The sequence below is a fragment of the Pantherophis guttatus genome, chromosome 5 (genome assembly GCF_059756535.1).
Source record: "Pantherophis guttatus breed Tessera chromosome 5, ASM5975653v1, whole genome shotgun sequence".
NCBI lineage: Eukaryota > Metazoa > Chordata > Lepidosauria > Squamata > Colubridae > Pantherophis > Pantherophis guttatus.
Window position 1 is genome coordinate 24,970,383 of NC_142067.1, and position 18,716 is coordinate 24,989,098.

The 18,716-nt window shown below is 38.3% G+C and overlaps 1 protein-coding gene across 3 annotated transcripts in view; it reads left to right on the plus strand.

Annotated features, from left to right (window-relative positions):
* Positions 1-6,886, plus strand: part of MTUS2 (microtubule associated scaffold protein 2) — a 329,331-nt gene extending 322,445 nt beyond the window's left edge. For all 3 annotated transcript variants that reach the window (XM_087894733.1, XM_034410840.3, XM_034410861.3), the window contains 4 exons: positions 1,315-1,413; positions 3,482-3,601; positions 4,248-4,345; positions 6,289-6,886. In XM_087894733.1, the coding sequence (XP_087750859.1) occupies positions 1,315-1,413; positions 3,482-3,601; positions 4,248-4,345; positions 6,289-6,505 (534 nt within the window). In that variant the 3' untranslated portion in view covers positions 6,506-6,886. The remainder of the gene's footprint in view (positions 1-1,314; positions 1,414-3,481; positions 3,602-4,247; positions 4,346-6,288) is intronic.
* Positions 6,887-18,716: the final 11,830 nt, after the last annotated feature.

Sequence of the window (18,716 nt, forward strand, 5' to 3'; positions counted from 1 at the left end):
TATCTATGGTTTATTCAAGAAGCCACAGTTGATGCATTAACATACTAAAACCTATTCTCCTTTATTGGTAAAACCTAAACATTATGATTTGCCTTAAAAGTAACCCAACGGGTACACTAGGATGGGTGGGAAGCATTTTCTGTGTTTTTGAAGGGTGACATTGGTATCTTGACACTAGTTGCAAGTCTGGCTTAGAATGATGTGGCAGCATAGACAATTGTCATTTCTTAAACTAATACAACACAGCCCTGCAGAAAGATTAAAACTGCCAACTTCATGACAAGGACAAAGAGTCACTGGTGGGCTCAACTTCTATAAATCCTCAAAAAGCAAAGCAAAAAAAATATTTTAACTCTTGAATAGACAGGAGGAAAATAAAACAGTTGCTTCAGGCTTATGCATGTGACATTCTCACACACCATAAATGCACACATTGTATGTTGTTGCTGTGTATTCATCTAGTTGTATAAAAAATATCAGAACCATTTCTGTGCTTGGGATCTTAAACATTATCAGTCTTAAATACTTTCTCCTTAAAAGAGAGGCTAAGCTGGAACATCTAAAAGCTCTGAGGCAGGAGGCAGAATGCATCCCAAGTTCTTGCAAGCTTGGAAATGGACAGCTGCCAGCTCCAGCAAGCTGCAACATTTGAAAGACAAGGCTAGTTTTACTATAGCTCCAAATGTCCTGCTAAGTCAAAATAAGTTGACTTAGTTCCTGAACATGGATAACAATTTAAGTTCACAGAGATTCAAAGCTGGCATAGAGGCCATGTTTAGAAGTGTGCAAGGGCCTACAAAGAAGGAAAGCAGGAAAGCCATTGCCCCGTACCTCATACCTTCTATCTAAAATGGAATTTGATCATGTAGGTCACAAGAGGAGTTATATACCAGAGAAGTAAGATTTACAGGCAGAAGAAGGAGAAATAAGGTGCTGTTTCTGCTGCTCAGTCACATCCTTCTCCAGTTGGCCCCTCCTCCTCTCCTTTCAGTTAAGGAAGGGATATTTTATGTAATCAAAATGGTGAAGAAAAATGGCCGTAAAGCTCAGGTTCATTCCCGCAGGGGAGAAGATCCTCTTCCTCGTCCTTTTCTCCTCTTTCTCCTCTCCCATTAATTGCTGGAGCCAGTAGGACGCTTCCTCAACATTAATTAGTAGCTCATGTCTGACAGATTTGCCTTGAGGCTCTATAATACTAATCTTGGGTTTTACTTAAAACAATTACTTTTTGTTTCAGAAGAACTATCTAAAATGTTTGCCCAGAGGTGAATTAGATCATCACTGAGAAGTGGTTGTGTTTAATATCATTTACAGGACCAGGTAGATACTCTCACTTTTCAAAGCCAGTCTCTAAAGGACAAGGCAAAACGATTTGAAGAGGCATTGAAGAAAAACACTGAAGAACAACTAGAGGTACTCAATATATGTCCCTTCTAAAGATATACTGATATACTTTAGATATATTGATCAAGGGTGAAATCCAGCAGGTTCTGACAGGTTCTGGAGAACCAGTAGCGGAAATTTTGAGTAGTTCGGAGAACTGGCAAATACCACCTCTGGCTGGCCCCAGAGTGGGGTGGGAATGGAGATTTTGCAATATCCTTCCCCCAGGAGTGAGGTGGGAATGGAGATTTTGCACTATCCTTCCCCTGCCACACCCACCAAGCCATGCCCGCCAAGCCACACCCACAGAACCGGTAGTAAAAAAAATTTGGATTTCACCACTGTGAGAGGTTGTTGGTCCAGTGGGCTGTCTGATATTGACATAAGAAGCTGGCTAAATAATTGTACCATTTCAATCTGGCTTTTGGATCACTTTTGTGATTGGGTGAGATTGCTTTGTCCTTCAATCACTTTCTTGGCTTTCCGTTTCTTTCTGGTGGACAGACTCAAAACCTTCCCTTTCTTCTCTTTTATGCTGGTGGAAACTTATGCTTCTACGCTGGCTTTGTCAACACAAATAAGAGTTGCACTCAGCTCCTAGCACTCTCAATCTGGGTTTAAAGCTGAGCAGTTACATACATTTATAAATTCTGCATGCAGGAGGCAAATTTAAGTCTGTCACCAGTGGGTAGCTGGTGGCCAGATTAATACTTATGAGTGCTGGCCCAAATATTTGCTAGTTTTAAAAAAAACAGCCTATGAAGGTTATTTTTCTCTATAGTCTGCCAATCACTATGGCTCTTTATCTCATGGTATTTCTGCTAAGTAAATAATGAATATAGAGTATTGCCAAAAAGACACAGTTTTGACATAATTAAGTCTGTCCAGAACTGGCCAGACTTTACAAATGTCTTCTACCTAGCTGGCACCCCACTGAAGTTATGGATAAAGTCAAGCCTGCCAACTAGTTAGGCCAATCCCCTGGCACCAGTGGTGGGTTGCTCCCAGTTTGGTCCGGTTCTATAGAACCGGTAGTAAAACTGGCGGGAGGCTCCGCCCACCCACCATGACATCATCATGAGTGATCTGAGCATGCGCTCCCGCTACGAACCGATAGTAAAGTAGAACCCACCCCTGCCTGGCACCCCACATATTCCAGTAATAAAAAGCATCAAATCTGCATAACCCTATGCAGATAGGGTTCAGAGAAACATCCATGGGCTTTCTTAATTGTCATGCCAAACCTAGACCACCTGAGAATCAAATTAAAAAAATAAGGACTTAGTTTTTAAACAGTTTTTCAATATTTTGAAATTGAAATAGGACTTTTTTTGTATTGGTTGAACAAACTTCTTTACATGTTTTTTGCTAGACAAATTGAAGATTGCTGTGCTGTCCTTTCCTTATTCCCAATCCCACCTTCATAGGGAAAATATTTCAGAAAATTATTATGCTGAAATCTTTGAAACTGTAAGACTGCAACACTCTGGATTAATGTTTACGAATAAGTCTACCATCCCTGCTGTTTTCATTCCATCCTGTCAAAATATGAAGCCGGTGCAAGCATTCTGAACCTTCCCTTCACAGCTTCTGAATGGATTTTTTTCCTGGTTAAACCTCAGAGAAGCTTCAGTCAGTTCAGCTGCAACAAACAGCATTTTGCTGTTTACTTTAATCTATTTGTATTCAAATTGCCAATTTAATTAAACCAGGACCGATTCGTACTAATTCAGTTTGTATTATTTTTATACCACTGAGCAAAGGAGCCTCTGTCCTGGGTGATACAAGAGTGCTACCAGTGGTGGGTTTCAAAATCTTTTACTACCGGTTCTGTGGGCATGGCTTGGTGGACGTGACATGGCTTGGTGGACATGGCTTGGTGGGCATGGCAGGGGAAGGTTACTGCAAAATCCACATTTCCTCCCGATCAGCTGGGACTTGGGAGGCAGAGAATAGATGGGGACGGGGCCAGTCAGAATTTTTACTACCGGTTCTCTGAACTACTCAAAATTTCCGCTACCGGTTCTCCAGGACTGGTCAGAAGCTGCTGAAACCCATCTCTGAGTGCTGCTTCTCATATCATTCTTCATTCTTTTAGGTTGCCCTGGCTCCATATCAGCATTTAGAAGAAGATATGAAGAGCTTAAAGCAGATTCTGGAAATGAAGAATGTACTCATTCATCAACAAGAAAAGAGGATCATGGAGCTAGAAAGGCTGGTGAGGTCTCATTTGCTGCTATTTCTAATTGTTTATGAAAAACTTGAAGAGCGATTAAAAAGCAAAGATCAATATGTTGTTACTTATCTATCAGAACAATCTTGCCTAATTAGATATCCGCAGATGCTCTCACCATTTCCAATCAGTGTGTTTTGGATTTTTTTAGAACTTCACTCACATTCTCCTTGCCTGGCAAAAATTGTTTCCAATGACAACATTTGATCAGCAACTAATATAGAATTGTTAGTGACAAGTTCTTAGAAATTTTTGTCTGCCGTGACTGCATGTTACGTGTGGTTACAGTAATCCTAATTTCCTAATTATTAGATTCCAGGGGTGAATGTATGTGTGGTTTAATTCAGATCTCAGTGGAAATGACTTGTGGGATAACTTTTATATCATAATATTTTGGAGAAAGTCTCCAGTACAAGTTGCTTGGATTTAGAGGCATCTATAGAATTTCTCAGAATAACCAAACTCTATGCACCATTTCCCCCTTATTGACATGAATGCTTTGTTAACAATGTTTTTGTAGAAAAGCTCAGGGTTGCATCATATTGTCAAAATATTTTCATCATTTTCCCAGTCCCACCCCTCACAGACACCCATGTTTGTGGTAAATATAACAGCCTGCCTATCTCTTTAGGCAGAAAAGAACTTAATTCTAGAAGAAAAAATTCAAGTACTACAGCAACAAAATGAAGACCTCAAAGCCAGGATTGATAACAACACTGTGGTGACAAGGTCAGTTTAAATGTTTTCTACAGAGCAAGAAGTTAAAGCAGGGGCAGGTTTCAAAACCCGTCGCTACTGGTTTGCTCGTGGGTGCGCGCTTGCAACACTTCTGCACATGCGCAGAAGCATCCGGGTGGGTGGGCGGAGCTTCCCACTGCCGCTGCTACCGGTTCGCACAAACCGGGGCAAACTGGTAACAACCCACCACTGGGATAAAGGCAACTATCAATGGATTTAATTACCGCATGTCTTTTTTATGTTTACTTTGCTGCTATTGCTCAAGAAATCAGAATACTGGAAGAATATGAACATTACTCTATACATTGAGAGTTCATGCAGGAATTATTTACAAATAGTTATGAAGGTATCTTCATGTGTTTGGTCATAGTTTTTTGCCCATTGGTAAATGCACTGAAAATATGAACTTAGCTTGCATATTTTCTGTAAAATCTGCATTTTTTTTGTACATTTTCTATGTATGTGTATTGCTTGAACTAGACAGTATTCTGATCCATGGAGGGGTGCAAGTCAAGAAATGCGAATGGAAAACATTCCTTTAAAAAAATGGAGGCCAAATAAATTTCTACAGCATCCCAAGTAAACATTTACAGGATTGTACTCTACGAGACTAAACTATGAATCAAAGATTGCCTGATTCAAATTACAACATCCATGAATTGTTTGAGTTCTTATTTGACCATAATGACATTTCATAAGTTCACTTCCCAATGGTGAGTGATAGTACATGAGTCAGAAATGCCTTGCTGAAGTAGGGTTGTTGACCTTTGCTTATCTTTATGTAGCCACGTGATGTAAAACATCATTGCCCATTGTTGCACCAATGTTAAGGATGCTTGTCTAACCACGTTGTTCCTTCCTTGAGTCTTTGGCAGAAAATTTCATCAACTTTTTCCTTTGAAGGAGTAGAAGCAAAAAAAGTTGCAAAATAATCAAGAGTTTAAAAAAATTATGAATAATCCTAGTTATGAAACAAAATGCAGGTGAGCAGTTTGTTGTAAGAAACAAACAGCTTCAAGGATCACATATACATTTATTAGGGCACAGACTTCCTTATTTGTTAGCTAGATAGCTATAGCTGTGCTATTTGAAAGAGGTGTTTCAAAATCTGTATACTGGAGTACATCTAAATTCCTCTTTTCATCTGGCACTGGTTGTCTCAGACTAATCTACTACCTAAGGTCTTTATAACTAGGGGCCTTATCCAGATACATTTTACCAAATGTGAAGTGTAGGATGAGGGATTGATCTACCATATTTTTTGGACTTTAAAACGCACGTTTCCCTCCCTAAAAGGGTGTGAAAATTTGGTGTGTCTTATACACCAAATGTAGCCCCTCCCACCCAAAGGCCCCCACCCTTTGGCCTCTGCCTCCCAGCAATTTACCTCCTTGCAGCAAGCAGCAAGAAGAAACAGCCCATTTCAGCTTCAGCACAGCCTAATTAGCACAAGTATGATTGTCCCCGACTCTCAGCTGTTTCAGGCTGCTGGGATTGCCATTGCTTATTGCTGCGTGGGCCTCTGCTGTTTGCTGCAAGGAGGTAAATTGCTGGGAGCAGATTTTTTTTTCTTGGGCTAATCCAGCTATGCTGAAAACGAAAATGAAAGTAAAGCAGGCTGTTTGCTATTTGCTGCAACGAGACAAAATTGCTGGGAGGCAGAGGCAGATTTCTTTTTCTTGTTTTCTCTCAGAAAAAAAGGTAGGTGCGTCTTATACTCCAAAAAATACAGTACTTTATATCAGATCATGAAAGCACCGTATTATGAGCTGTTGTCAATTTGAATTGGTCTGAGGTTACTTTTCTTGGATGAAAGCAATAGCAGGAAGGTAGGGTTAGAAAGGGGATGGGCTGATCAGAACACAAAGGTGTGCAAGGTGAGCATCTGATAATTACGAAAGTCAAGTTTGATGTTGTCTTGTCACCTTCTCCAGACAGTTATCTGAAGAAAATGCTAACCTCCAAGAATATGTGGAGAAGGAAAGCAAGGAAAAAAAGAGGCTGAGCAGGACAAACGAAGAGTTGCTGTGGAAACTCCAGACCTCAGAACCCATGAGTCCTGTTAAACTATCTCCAACTTCTCCGACGCGCATTTATCGCTCTTCATCAGGACCCCCAACTCCAGCTAAAGTCAGCACAGTACCAAGATGACAGACCAATGCAGCTACTTAAATAGACTTGGCCCAGAATATGGAAAACTGCAGTCCAAGCGAGTTGTTATGAACTGCAGTGAAAGATTCGTTGCTGTTCCCACATGTTCTCTAGTTCCTTATGATTAAGCAATGTACTTTTGTCATTTCAGCATCAGCAACTCAAAACTAGCATATGAGGTCCAAAAAAAAATAGCAATGTAGTCTGATGCATGGAAACATCTTCTGGGATTAGAGGCAAAAGCACTGGAAAATTGTTACTTATCATTCACCCAGAATGATTTCTTTTTCCACAATAATATTTCAGGTTAGTTGCAAATAGCTCTGCTTACATCTGTGGCTTTGGTGGGGTATGGATTGTATTGAGATCCAGGCACAAAAACGTACTCAACAGCCAGAAGGCCTACATATACAGCTCTGCATGTGTAACCGAAGCTGTTCTGAATTGCAATTTTTCATGAACTAATTCTGCAAAAAGTGCTGATATTTTCAAGGCAGCAATTTTCTAAAATGTGCCTAAAAATTATTCTGAAAGGAATTTTTTTGGGGGGGGGAGGGAGGGGTGGCTGGGGTCAAAGCTTCCCAGGAACATTTCTACCCAGACTAGAAAAAAGTTAGAAAAAAGGAGAAGCATCTTCTAAATGACCACCAAGTGGTACATTTTCTAAAGCAGAACACCAGCGACTTTTGAATTCTTAACTAGTTACTGACTTCAAAAATGATAATTGGTTTTCTACACACAATGCCTACCATGGTCACTCATCTTCCAGGCTCAGTATTAGATCTTGCAATTGTAGTCAGTCAGTTACTTTCTTTCTTTAGCTCATAAGAGTGACTGACTTTTTTTTAAGGTTTCTAAATTGTTAGCAAGTTAATATATATATATATAAATATGAACATAAATATCCTCCCCCCGAACACCATAAAACCTTTCTTTGTACAGTGACCATCAAACTTTGGCTGAAATCCTAACTTACAGTCAATATACTAATAAGTTCGATTGAAGACATGAAGTAGTTTGGATGTTCTTTGACTGTATTTTGCTCTCTTTTGCATATAAAAAACCCCAACTCTACTGACAGAAATTGCTTCTCATTCACAGAGATGGCCAAAGGCATAGTCATTCCAGGCAGCTGCTTGTAGCTCATTATTTAATGCCAGTGAAGCAATTTGCAAGCTGAGAAGGTTGCCTTTGATCATTGATTAGTCAGTTATGTTGTGGTTGTATGCAGTATTGGCATATTGAGCAACTTTGTCAGGGATACCAGATACGGCTCTAAAAGCAGGGGCCTAAACTTGACCATTAACATTGTGCACTTCCACTTATTCCATATTCACAGAATTTTGTCTCAGTTTATGGCCAACCCACTGGGTTCAGTATTTCTGCTTTTCTTAATTGCCATCTGAACACTGGTACCCAAATATGTATTTAGTAGTAGCATTGAATGGGGTATTCTAGTTGCTCAAATGTAGACTGGCTTCCTAAAGTGTAGGAGACAGGATAGTAATATATTTTGAGATGATTCTTGATCTCAGTGAAAGTATGAAAAGTATGCAGCCAATACCCCTTATTGTCTTTGATGTGTTAGAAGGTGAGTTCTAGCATGTTGTCAAATACAGTATGTTAGACTAGACTGTAAAAGCATTGATGCTAGCACTTGAATGCTTGTGGAGCATATATTGCCTAAGTCAGCCTTCCCCAGTTAAATGCCTCCAGATATATTGGACTGCAAGCTCACATGGCTCTTAACCTACTTTTTGGGAATTAAGGGATTTGTAGCCCAGAAATCTCACTAATGCTGCGTTGGGCAAGCCTGAGTTAAGCAAATGTAGGTCTTGTTATTTGATATCTGTGTGGCACTTTGATTCTCAAGTAATGGCTGTGGCTTAGTGTATATTTTGCACAGCCATGGATGAGTCCATCAATTTAAGAACTGTTCAAAGGGCCACATTACGTGAGAAAGCAGGAATAGGTATAGCGAAAAACATGCTATGACAAATACTTTGCTGAAGTTTGTACAAACACTTAGTCCAGAAAGTCTGCTTAGTGTTTGGGAATTGCTGGTAAAGCCTAAACTTCACCTCAAGAGCTAGCCAGCATTGTCTGATGACAACCACAGATTTGGGGCCTAATTCCATTGTGTACAAAGTAACAAGACTGATTTTCCCCCCTTAGGACTTTATTTTTGTAGCTGCCTTGCATGATACTATGATATTAAGAACATCTTCTTAGATTAGCTCATGTCATGTTTGTAAGTAACACCAACTGCAGAATTAGATTTTACATAAGGGCAAAATGAACTGAGAACAGGAAGGTAGAGACAATGACTTACTAATGCAATTTTATCCACTTTTTATACTTAAATGCCTGAAGACAGAGAATGCCACAGTACGCTTGTCCACTTGTTATGTTATCATTGTGAACAGTGTTGGCTCATCTAATCCATGTTACCAAGACGATGATCTATTTGTTCTTCTATTGTCCTATAAGTTATGTATCACTCTTTGCTTACAGGCTATGGAGCTAGTCATTGACAGATGAGTGATTTGTCCATTGGCATCTCTGTTAAAGTTGTTTCATTTCCCCCACCCCCACCCCATACACAATAATGCTTCCAGCTATGATGGGGATTTCAGCTGATGGTGGTCAGAGCCAGCCGACAAAAGCTCAATCCCAACCGTTATTTCTATGCAAATGGCAGTCTAGAAGGTAGTCATCACCCATGTATGCTATACTGATTATTTTCTACATCCTTAACAACACGGGCAACTTTTTCCTTCTGTATCATAATTCACTGCTTTTAATCTCAGGCAGAAAACTATCATTTGCATGATGTTACATTGCTAAGCAATACCAAAACACAGAAGGCCCAATTCACCACCGCCTTTGTGCCACCTTCGCAAACCACTTGTGAAACATGTTAAACTCATTTTTGAGATGGCACAAAGGATTGAAACAAAAGGCAATCATCCCAATGGAACTGCCAAATTGCTTTGGCTCACCCAATGTAACATCCTTTATAACTTTCTATGACCAGCTTCCCTGCACTTATGAAACTAATGAAGATACGCAATGGGGATAGTCCAACAGCCCAACAATACTAGTTATGTGTTACAAGAGTTCTGTACAAAGTTAAAAGAAACTTGTTTTTGTGCAGCTTCCATTTCACAGCATTTAAAGCACAAGAGCAGGATGAATTATGTTCTTTGTAGTTCTTGTGGGCATTTAAATCTCAATGCCAGGTGTGTATCCCTTTTCCTAATTAGGTTTAAACCAATCAGCTTGTATGAAAGGAAGTACAAAAACTAGCTTGGAAAAGCGATTCCTAACTTTGACTCTTGCTTCTATCATTTCAAACTCAGTGTTGGACAAAATTGCTCCAAGTGTACGGGGCAAAAGGTGCTGCAAAGATCAAAAGATTCTTTTGAATCTTATATTCTAGTAATTGCAGTACTGGAAAGAAAAATGAGAGAACTTTGCCCAATGAATAAGTGGTGCTCCTGGAAAGATTTAAGAAGTAAGAAATCAGCCTTGACAGAATTCTCCCAAAGAATAGCTATGGTATATTATACTATATTGTACTGATATATTAAAGGATGCAATGGACCAGTGGCTAAGAAGCTGAGCTTGTCGATCAAAAGGTCAGCAGTTCAGCAGTTTGAATCCCTAGTGCCACGTAACGGGATGAGCCCGTTACTTGTCCCAGCTTCTGCCAACCTAGCAGTTTGAAAACACGTAAAAAATGCAAGTAGAAAAATAGGGACCACCTTTGGTGGGAAGGTAACAGCATTCTGTGCGCCTTTGGCGTTTAGTCATGCCGGCCACATGACCACGGAGACGTCTTCAGACAGTGCTGGCTCTTGGCTTTGAAATGGAGATGAGCACCGCCCCCTAGAGTCAGGAATGACTAGCACATATGTGCGAAGGGAACCTTTACCTTTACTTACTGATATATTAGGTAAGTCTCCCTTCTGCCCCTCCGCCCCCGCAATAATTTATTTTTAAACTAGAAACCTTGACTTACATTAAGAATGTTTTAACGTAAGCTTGTGAAAAACATTGGAGATGGTTTCATAATTAAAAATGTGTAGGTTTGGTAAATACACTGTACTAGTTGAAGATCCAAATGGAAATAGGTGAGGAACAAGATGTGTGTGCATACCCTCCTACTACATTTAAGACACTAGAGTAAAACAGTTGCCCTGAAAAGTTAACAGATGGCCTTTGACATGACTTGCCGGCAGATAGTTTAGGGAACAATGCAATGCTGGAAGCATACAGTAGCACACTTGCCATTCTTTTCACCAAACTGTTCTATCTTACCTCGAAACCAAGAATGCAATCTCATTTCCACTGTAATCCTTCTTTTAGGGACAAGCGTGGCAATACAGTACTACAGTACATATCTCTGAGCTTCAAACAAGATGTGGCAGTTACAAAAAATTATGAGTTGTGTTTCCCTGTATCCACTATTTGTCTTTCCTGGAAATCATCAAAATTCATTCTGGCCACCAAATATTCTCAGAAAAAATCTTCCATAGGTTGCCTAAAGGTTCTTCAAAGTAATTCATGAAGAAAATAAACAGGTAGGGTGAAATGATGATCTTAGAAAGAACTTTGGAGAGATAAGCTATAAGTCATATTTATCATCAATAAATCAGCCAGAAATGAACCCAAAGATATATTTTGGATTAAAGAACCCAAATCAGGTATTTTAGGGTCTGCGCTAATTGCATTTATGTCCCATGGACATATGGTAGACCTTCATGTAAAGTGTCTCCTGCCCACCCACCACCCCACCATTGTCAGGGGTTTGTGGTCTGATAATACATGGCTGTTTGAATTAGAAGAAAACGTTTGTATTATTTCAGTTCGTGTGTAAAGGTGTGTGTAATATATTCATGGTAATAAATAACATGCTCCAGCATTACATTATAGTGTCTTTCTGCATTTCTTTCTATAGCTTCACAACATCTACCAAAATTGTGCATTTACCCTGTTTCCCCAAAAATAAGACCTAACCAGAAAATAAGTCCTAGCATGATTTTTTTTCAGGATGCTCGTAATATAAACCCTAACCCTAAAATAAGTCCGTTAAGATTGTCAGCCAGATGGATGCATTTAGTACCGTATTTCCCCAAAAATAAGACCTAACCAGAAAATAAGCCCTAATGAGTCTTTTGGAGAAAAAAATCAATATAAGACCCTGTCTTATTTTTGGGAAAACACGGAACTTTATAAAAATAAATCATCTAATATTGGTGAATAAAGGAAACCCTAAAGCGATTGTAACACTTTTATTTTTTTTTATTAAAGCTAACTGAGTTGAAAACTCACATGCTTGCTGTCTTTTCGAAAACATGATTAGCACACGCGAGCCCTATGTATAAATCAATATATATCATAAACTGGCCTAAGGCACAATATTTAGTCTGCAATGCCTTCCCAGTACTGCTCTCATTCCAATAATTCCTCACTGATAAGAAATGCTACGTATTTGCTTTGTAGTTGAATATAATGGAATTACCAGTGCAGATTGTAAATACAACTGAAAATAATTTTGCAATATGCTATGCAGAGGTTGCCAACAAGGGTGATGTATATGTATTTCCTTTCTTCTTTCCTATAGCACATTTCACGTTTGCTGCATTGCCTCAGTGGTGTTCTATATTTTACAGTGCTCCTACCATTGATCGCTGCTATTTTGGGATTTTGACATTGTGTTCCAAACGACATGACAATGCATTAAATTCAACAGAGGAAGTCCCTCTTTCCTACTGTGCTATTTTCCCAGGGGAGGTTTATACTTTTTTCTTTAGTTGGGGCAAAAGCAAATGGTAAGAAGGACTACTTTCTGCCACCCATTTTCTCCCATCTTCCTATTTTCTCTGAGTTGCAGGAGGACCACTTACTTTCTCCAGTTAAATCTGCTGGAGATAGCATTTGAAATCAAGACAACTATAATCTGTCTTTCTCCACAAAAGCCACTGGGGGAGGGCGGGGTAGGAATAGAAAAATGAGATAGAGGGCACATCCTATGCTAAGTAATTTATGTTAATTAAATGGTTGAAAAAATTATATTAAGACCACAACTGTCTTAAGCAGGAGAGCTATTTGAAAACAAAAAGGCAAAATTCAGAAGTTGGATTCCTACACAGAACAGCAATTACACGCAACTTGTTTAAACAGAACATTTATTAGAACAGGCAAGACAAAATTAACATTATTTAAATTTCAAGGAACAAATTAATGCTGTTTACCTATTTACAAATTGATCTCTAAAGTAAAACAAAAAACCTCACTCTCCAAAGGGAGACATTTACAGCATCCCTCAACAGGTTTGTTATTGAAGCAGAGGCCTTGCTCTAAATGAAGTTTCACATATATAAAATAAAAAACAAAACTTTGTATTTGAAGGAAGGGAGAAGCCAAAATCCAAACAAACCCAGAAGCTCCAGTGGAGAGGCAGAAACATCAATGTTTAAGTAACTATATCTTGAACCCATTATATATTCTGAGAAAATCATTAGAAAAATAGAAGAAAAACTTATATACATTTTACTCAGTAAAAATATGGACAAATTATTTCATGGCTTCTTGATTATCAAAAGGTGGGTATTCCCAAAGAAACCACCATATTCTCCAACAGATTGTAACATACAACTCCAAAGAGTGCCACACTGATTCTTTGTACCCCTGGGAGTAGAAGTACATTGAAAGGCACAACAGAAAGAGAGGAACCCAGTCATTTTATCACTCACCGCCCTTCCAGCATTTGCAAAACAAAGCATGAGTGTGATCTGGTTAACATCCCTCACCGTCTAGAAACTTAATAAACTTGATAGGATTTTTCTTAGGATATGTGCCAAGAAGAATGAGAAAATATACCCTGAGGAATTCTAGGTTTGATTTTTTTTTTTTAACAAAAAACCAGGCACAGTTTTCATAAGGTTTGGCCTCTGCTTCAGAAATAAGGAGCGTTACAGGATGTAATTATTCCTTATCATGAGTCTCTGTAACAATCAGAATTGTGTGAAACATTTGGAAGAGGTAATTTACAAAGTACATTACTATTGCAAAGAGAGAGAGAGAGAGACAGCCCTCTTCAAGGCTACCAGCTGGTTATCTGTACATGGATATACATTCACAGCTTTCAGATGGTCCTTCTGTGTCATCTCTACACACAAATGTAGATGAGTAGAGACAGCCTTCAAAACACTCACACAAGCCTGCCGAAGGCTATGGCTGTGTTAATACTTTAAAGAAAGGTTGTCTGCGAATTACCTCCCTCAAATGCCTTGCACAAACGTATTACCAAATATTAACCATTTTTGCAATGAGAAACTAACTACTATGAATTTATTATCAGAGAGTTAAAACATGCTTTCCCAACCTGGTGCCCACTGGCCGTATTATTTTAGTCCAATACATATAATAAAGGGCAGCAGACTGTGGAACACTGCAATAAGAGGTTGGGGTGGAAAAAACCTACTCATATTTCCATGTTAAGTTTTTCTAAAGCTCTCACACTTCTTTCAGTCTCAGAAGAAGGCACCAATGATATAATTTCAGTAGTATACAAAATTTAAATGCGTAGCACTATCCTATGTACAATTTCTCAGAAGCAAGTTTCCTGTTTTCAATAGTGCATTCAACATTCTTTCTTAAGAAGGTGTTTTTAGGAACACAGTCACAATCAACTAAAAAGTTCTAATTACAGAACTTTGATAAACATCAATGGAACTTTACCGTATTCCCTTCCTCTCTGAAAAAAAACCCTCTACAACATGCAAATTTAACTCTACCACAGTCCAAGCTGCATGCATGAATTTGGAATTCAAACTTAGAATTCAAATTTAGAACCCCAACGTAGTATCTGTACAACACATGTCTAAATTTTGGTAAATGCAGAAGAGGTCCGTCACATAAGTTGAAAACTCCTTTTGTACAACTTAAGTAAGATTGTTTCATTTTGTTACCCTGTAAATACACCACATAGTAAAATAAGAGATACATACTGAAAGGCAACAGATTGCAATCGGCAATTAATTGAGACAGCATCATATATACAAAGCACTTTGACCTTGCCAAATATGGCATTCATCCAGGAAAGCAGGCTTTAATACACACATCCGTTATTAGAAATCTAGTACATCTGGATGACAAGAACAAACAGTACCTTCCACAACCACTTGCTCACGTTGTGCAGGCTCTGCATGTGTGTGCGTGTGCAGATATATGTGAATGATCAGAAAGTGACAAAAAGTGATGATGAGCTGTTTAACAGGAAAGTGAGTGATAATACAAAGTCTATTAATGCTTATATCTGAACATGGCTTCTGCTTAAACACCCTTGAAAGCATATTGATTCTACATTTAAGGCAAGCCATTTATAGTCTGCTTCCTCCTGTTGATAATTAGCTATTCACTAACTGATAAAAACATATTTAATAAAGTATTTCATTTTTTAAAAAAAATGGCTTAAAGAAAAGGAATTAAAAATCCTCACCTTATCAGACTATTCTATGATCCAGTGTTTGTAGCATGCTTCCATTAAGTACATGAGGATTAATAGAATTGATGAACATAAAAATAGAAACTTAAAAATTGTTGTTGCAAGTTTTTACTGACTAGGTTAACATTTTTACCGCTTGCTAAACACTGGTGAGACATCTCTCATTTATCAACGCACTGAGTAAAAGTAGATATGGAGATGAAAAGGTGACAATCGAACATAGAAGGCAGGGAAAAAAATGTACAAAATATACAAATTTAAATAAAATATTTTGAAGACAATTGTAAAATTTTAACAATTGAAAATATTAACAAAATAGATTGCATTTTAGTTCACAATATAAGACTTCAAATGCACAAGAGCAGAATATTTATATAAATGACATTGTAAGGGAATAGCCATGCGAGTCTATAGCAGCAAAAGAAAAAAGTCTGGCCGCACTTTTTCTAACACATCTGAAAGCTTCTACCTTTTAATAAAATTTGTTAATTGAAAAAAGTACTACCAGATTACTGATAACTGCCATTGGTTTTGGAAGGAACTGATGAGCAAGCAATTTGTTGCGCGTGAAAAGCTGGCGTTGCAACTGAAATTAATTTGGGGATTAATTTGCATAAATCTGACTTAGTAAAATTGACTTTTACGGTAATGGTTTGATCAAGTAGAAATTGTCAACTTTGTTTTATGTTGCACATGTTTCTCCCCCACCACCCACCCAATGCATTAAGGAAGCAACACTTATTCCCAATTAGATATCCTCCAGGTATGGAGAATTAAAAACTTCAGAATACTATGCCTGTTTCGAAACATATTTGAAGGATATCTAATGATCGAAAGTCACTTTTTAAAAAACTTCTGTACACAGCGAGTTTGCAAATTTGGCTTTAGACTAATAAAAACCTAGTAAGATTTTAAAGCAGGCAATTCCTGAACGTAGCAGGGATTTCCTTAGATTCAAAACCACAATTATTGATAAGCCCTTCCCTTACAAAGAAAAACTGCACATTTTCTTTGAAAGAGCCATGTGTTTTGAGAAACACTATAGGATTCTATACAAAGCGTCCAGCAGCTATACAGAACAATCCTAATATTAAAATAATAAGTTATTCATATATTTACAAAGATGAGCTCAAATAAATGGCAGTCTTATTCTTCACTCTAGCAAACTTACAGCAGCAGCATTTAGGTTTTCAGCATTAGACCTCAAGCTTTTGCATGTTTCTCCATTGAGGTTTCAGAACTAGAAGCAAGGGGGGGGGTCCCTGTTTGGGAGGGTTATATTTACCGGTCCAGGGTTCCTCCTTGCTCCCTATCTTAGTTTCTGAATACCACCATAAGCTATAAACATCTCCATAGAGACAAAAGCAGCTAGTCATAATGAGAATATCCCACAAGAAGTTCTTGGCAAGTCTTTCTCCTGGAAAACTTTTCCCCAGGCCTAACATCTCCTGTTGTTGAATCTCAAGTGAGAGGAAAAGCAAAACTCATTCAAGTCTTGGATATGTAACCACCTTACTCAGAACGATGTCTCTCATCCTGGTGTCATTTGGATGTGGCGGACTTCAGCTCCCAAAATTGCCTACACCATGGGAATTATGACAGTTGAAGGTGAGGCTTGAGAGGTCTTATCCCAGGAGACTGCTTTCGTTAATCTGTGATCTTTTCCACTAGTGATGTATGTGTGAAAAACTTTTTTAGAAGTTCCTTCACGTGTGACAGAATTTCCTTCCAAAATCATTTCCTTAAATGCCACATCTGAAAAGGAGCAGCTTTTTACTGCATGCATGTATTTATCATACAGAACCAAACATGATACCCAGTGTTTAAGGCTTTTTCTAATACTATTTTCCCTAGTATAGGTAGCCCTTAACTTACAACCATTCATTTAACGACTGTTCAAATTCATGGCACTGAAAAAAGTAATTTATGACTTGTCCTCGAGGTCACAACTGTTGCCCAGTCATGTGATCATGATTTGAGCGCTTGAAGACAGTTGCAGCATTCTGTGGTCACATGATCACAATTTCCAACCTTCCCAACCAGCTTCTGACAAGTGAAGTGTAGGAGAGGACGAATTTGCTTAATGACTGAATAATTCATTTAACAAACAGGTAAAAATGGTTATAAAATCAGATCCGTTCACATGCTGACTTTTTTTTAATGATCGCATCCCTTGGTGGCTGAAATTCCAGTCCCAATTGTGGTCATTAAGTCAAGGTCTACCTATAAATTTAAAAATGAATTAGACTAAACACTGCAATTCAACCATACTAAAATATAATGTACGGAATTACTGTCCTTTGGAAATGCAATTGCCAAATTGAGAATTACATTGTTCTTCAGACTGCTTTCAGTTTCATCAACTGCCCACACACAGTATGGATTTATCTACTTAAGAAGAACAAAAGTGGAAAAAAATAAGTCACTTCCAAAAATTACCTAGGGACCCTTCTCAAATTGAATTTTAATGACTAAGTAATTTGACTTTTATAGAAAATCTGACAGCATCTTTCTAGGCCATTTTCAAGGACAGTGATGTATTAGGGGAGGCATGTTTAGCCTGTGGCCCACAGCCCGCATGTGGCCCTAGACAGCTAGTAATGCGACCCCAAAAAATCCTGAACCTTTAACATTATTATGGGATTCGTATATATTAACTATATTTTATATTTTATACGCAGCCCAAGGCAAATTATCTTCACTCAATGCGGTCCTGGCAAGCCAAAAGGTTGGACGTCCATGTAATAGGGTGTAATTTAATAGTAAGTAAAAGGTTGAAATTGGCATGGATGATATGAAATGTGACCATACAGAAGAGATTTCTGCAAAAGACTTTTGTCATGTATGAAACAATCCACAAAGGTTGATTCAGGTAAGAATGAAAAGTTCAAAACAAGCGCCATCTCACTCCTCACAGACTCTAAAAGAAGGATTCATATGACCTGATGGGATCCATCCAAAAGAACCCAAAAGCAAAGTTTTAGGTATTTTCAAGTCACATATAAATTTTCATCTAAAAGAAACATTTTCTAGCCAGCCCTGAGGGCTTCCCAAATCACCTTGAGCAGCCTGGCCAATTTACTTGAGGAAGGTCTGGCTGATTCAAACTAAATTGTGCATTTCTCAATTGTTCAACGCTGAAGCCCTTTAAAAAGAACATCCTCATCATTGTAATTGTAGCCTTCACAGACTTTTGTGATGTCAAAAGGAAGTTGCTGAAGTATCAAATACAATAAACTGCTTTGTTATTGGTCCAGCTGGGTCAACATTGTCTGCAGAAGCTCTGTCTAACCTTCCGGACAGGTAGATGTAACCACTAAATTCTCAGCAATCACCATGGTGATGGGAAAACCTTGAGTCAAAATTCACATCTAATAATGTTATCACTAGGGTACAACCTGGACAAAACATAGGGAGTGCCATAAATAAATAACCCCCCTTCTAAATTTCCTCACACAAAATAAGCAGAGTCTCTCTACAAAATGATTTCCCTTTCTTCTAAGTGCTATTCTTTTCCATATAACTTGCTCAAATACAACACATCAAGGGGCTAGACATAAATACCACGAACAAGTAATAATAAATTCAAGCCTCTGAGGTTAACAGTGTAAAAGGAAAAAGTACAATAATAATCTACACTATTTACTACAATATCAAAACAGCAAGCATCAATATTATTTGACCGGTGTACAGACT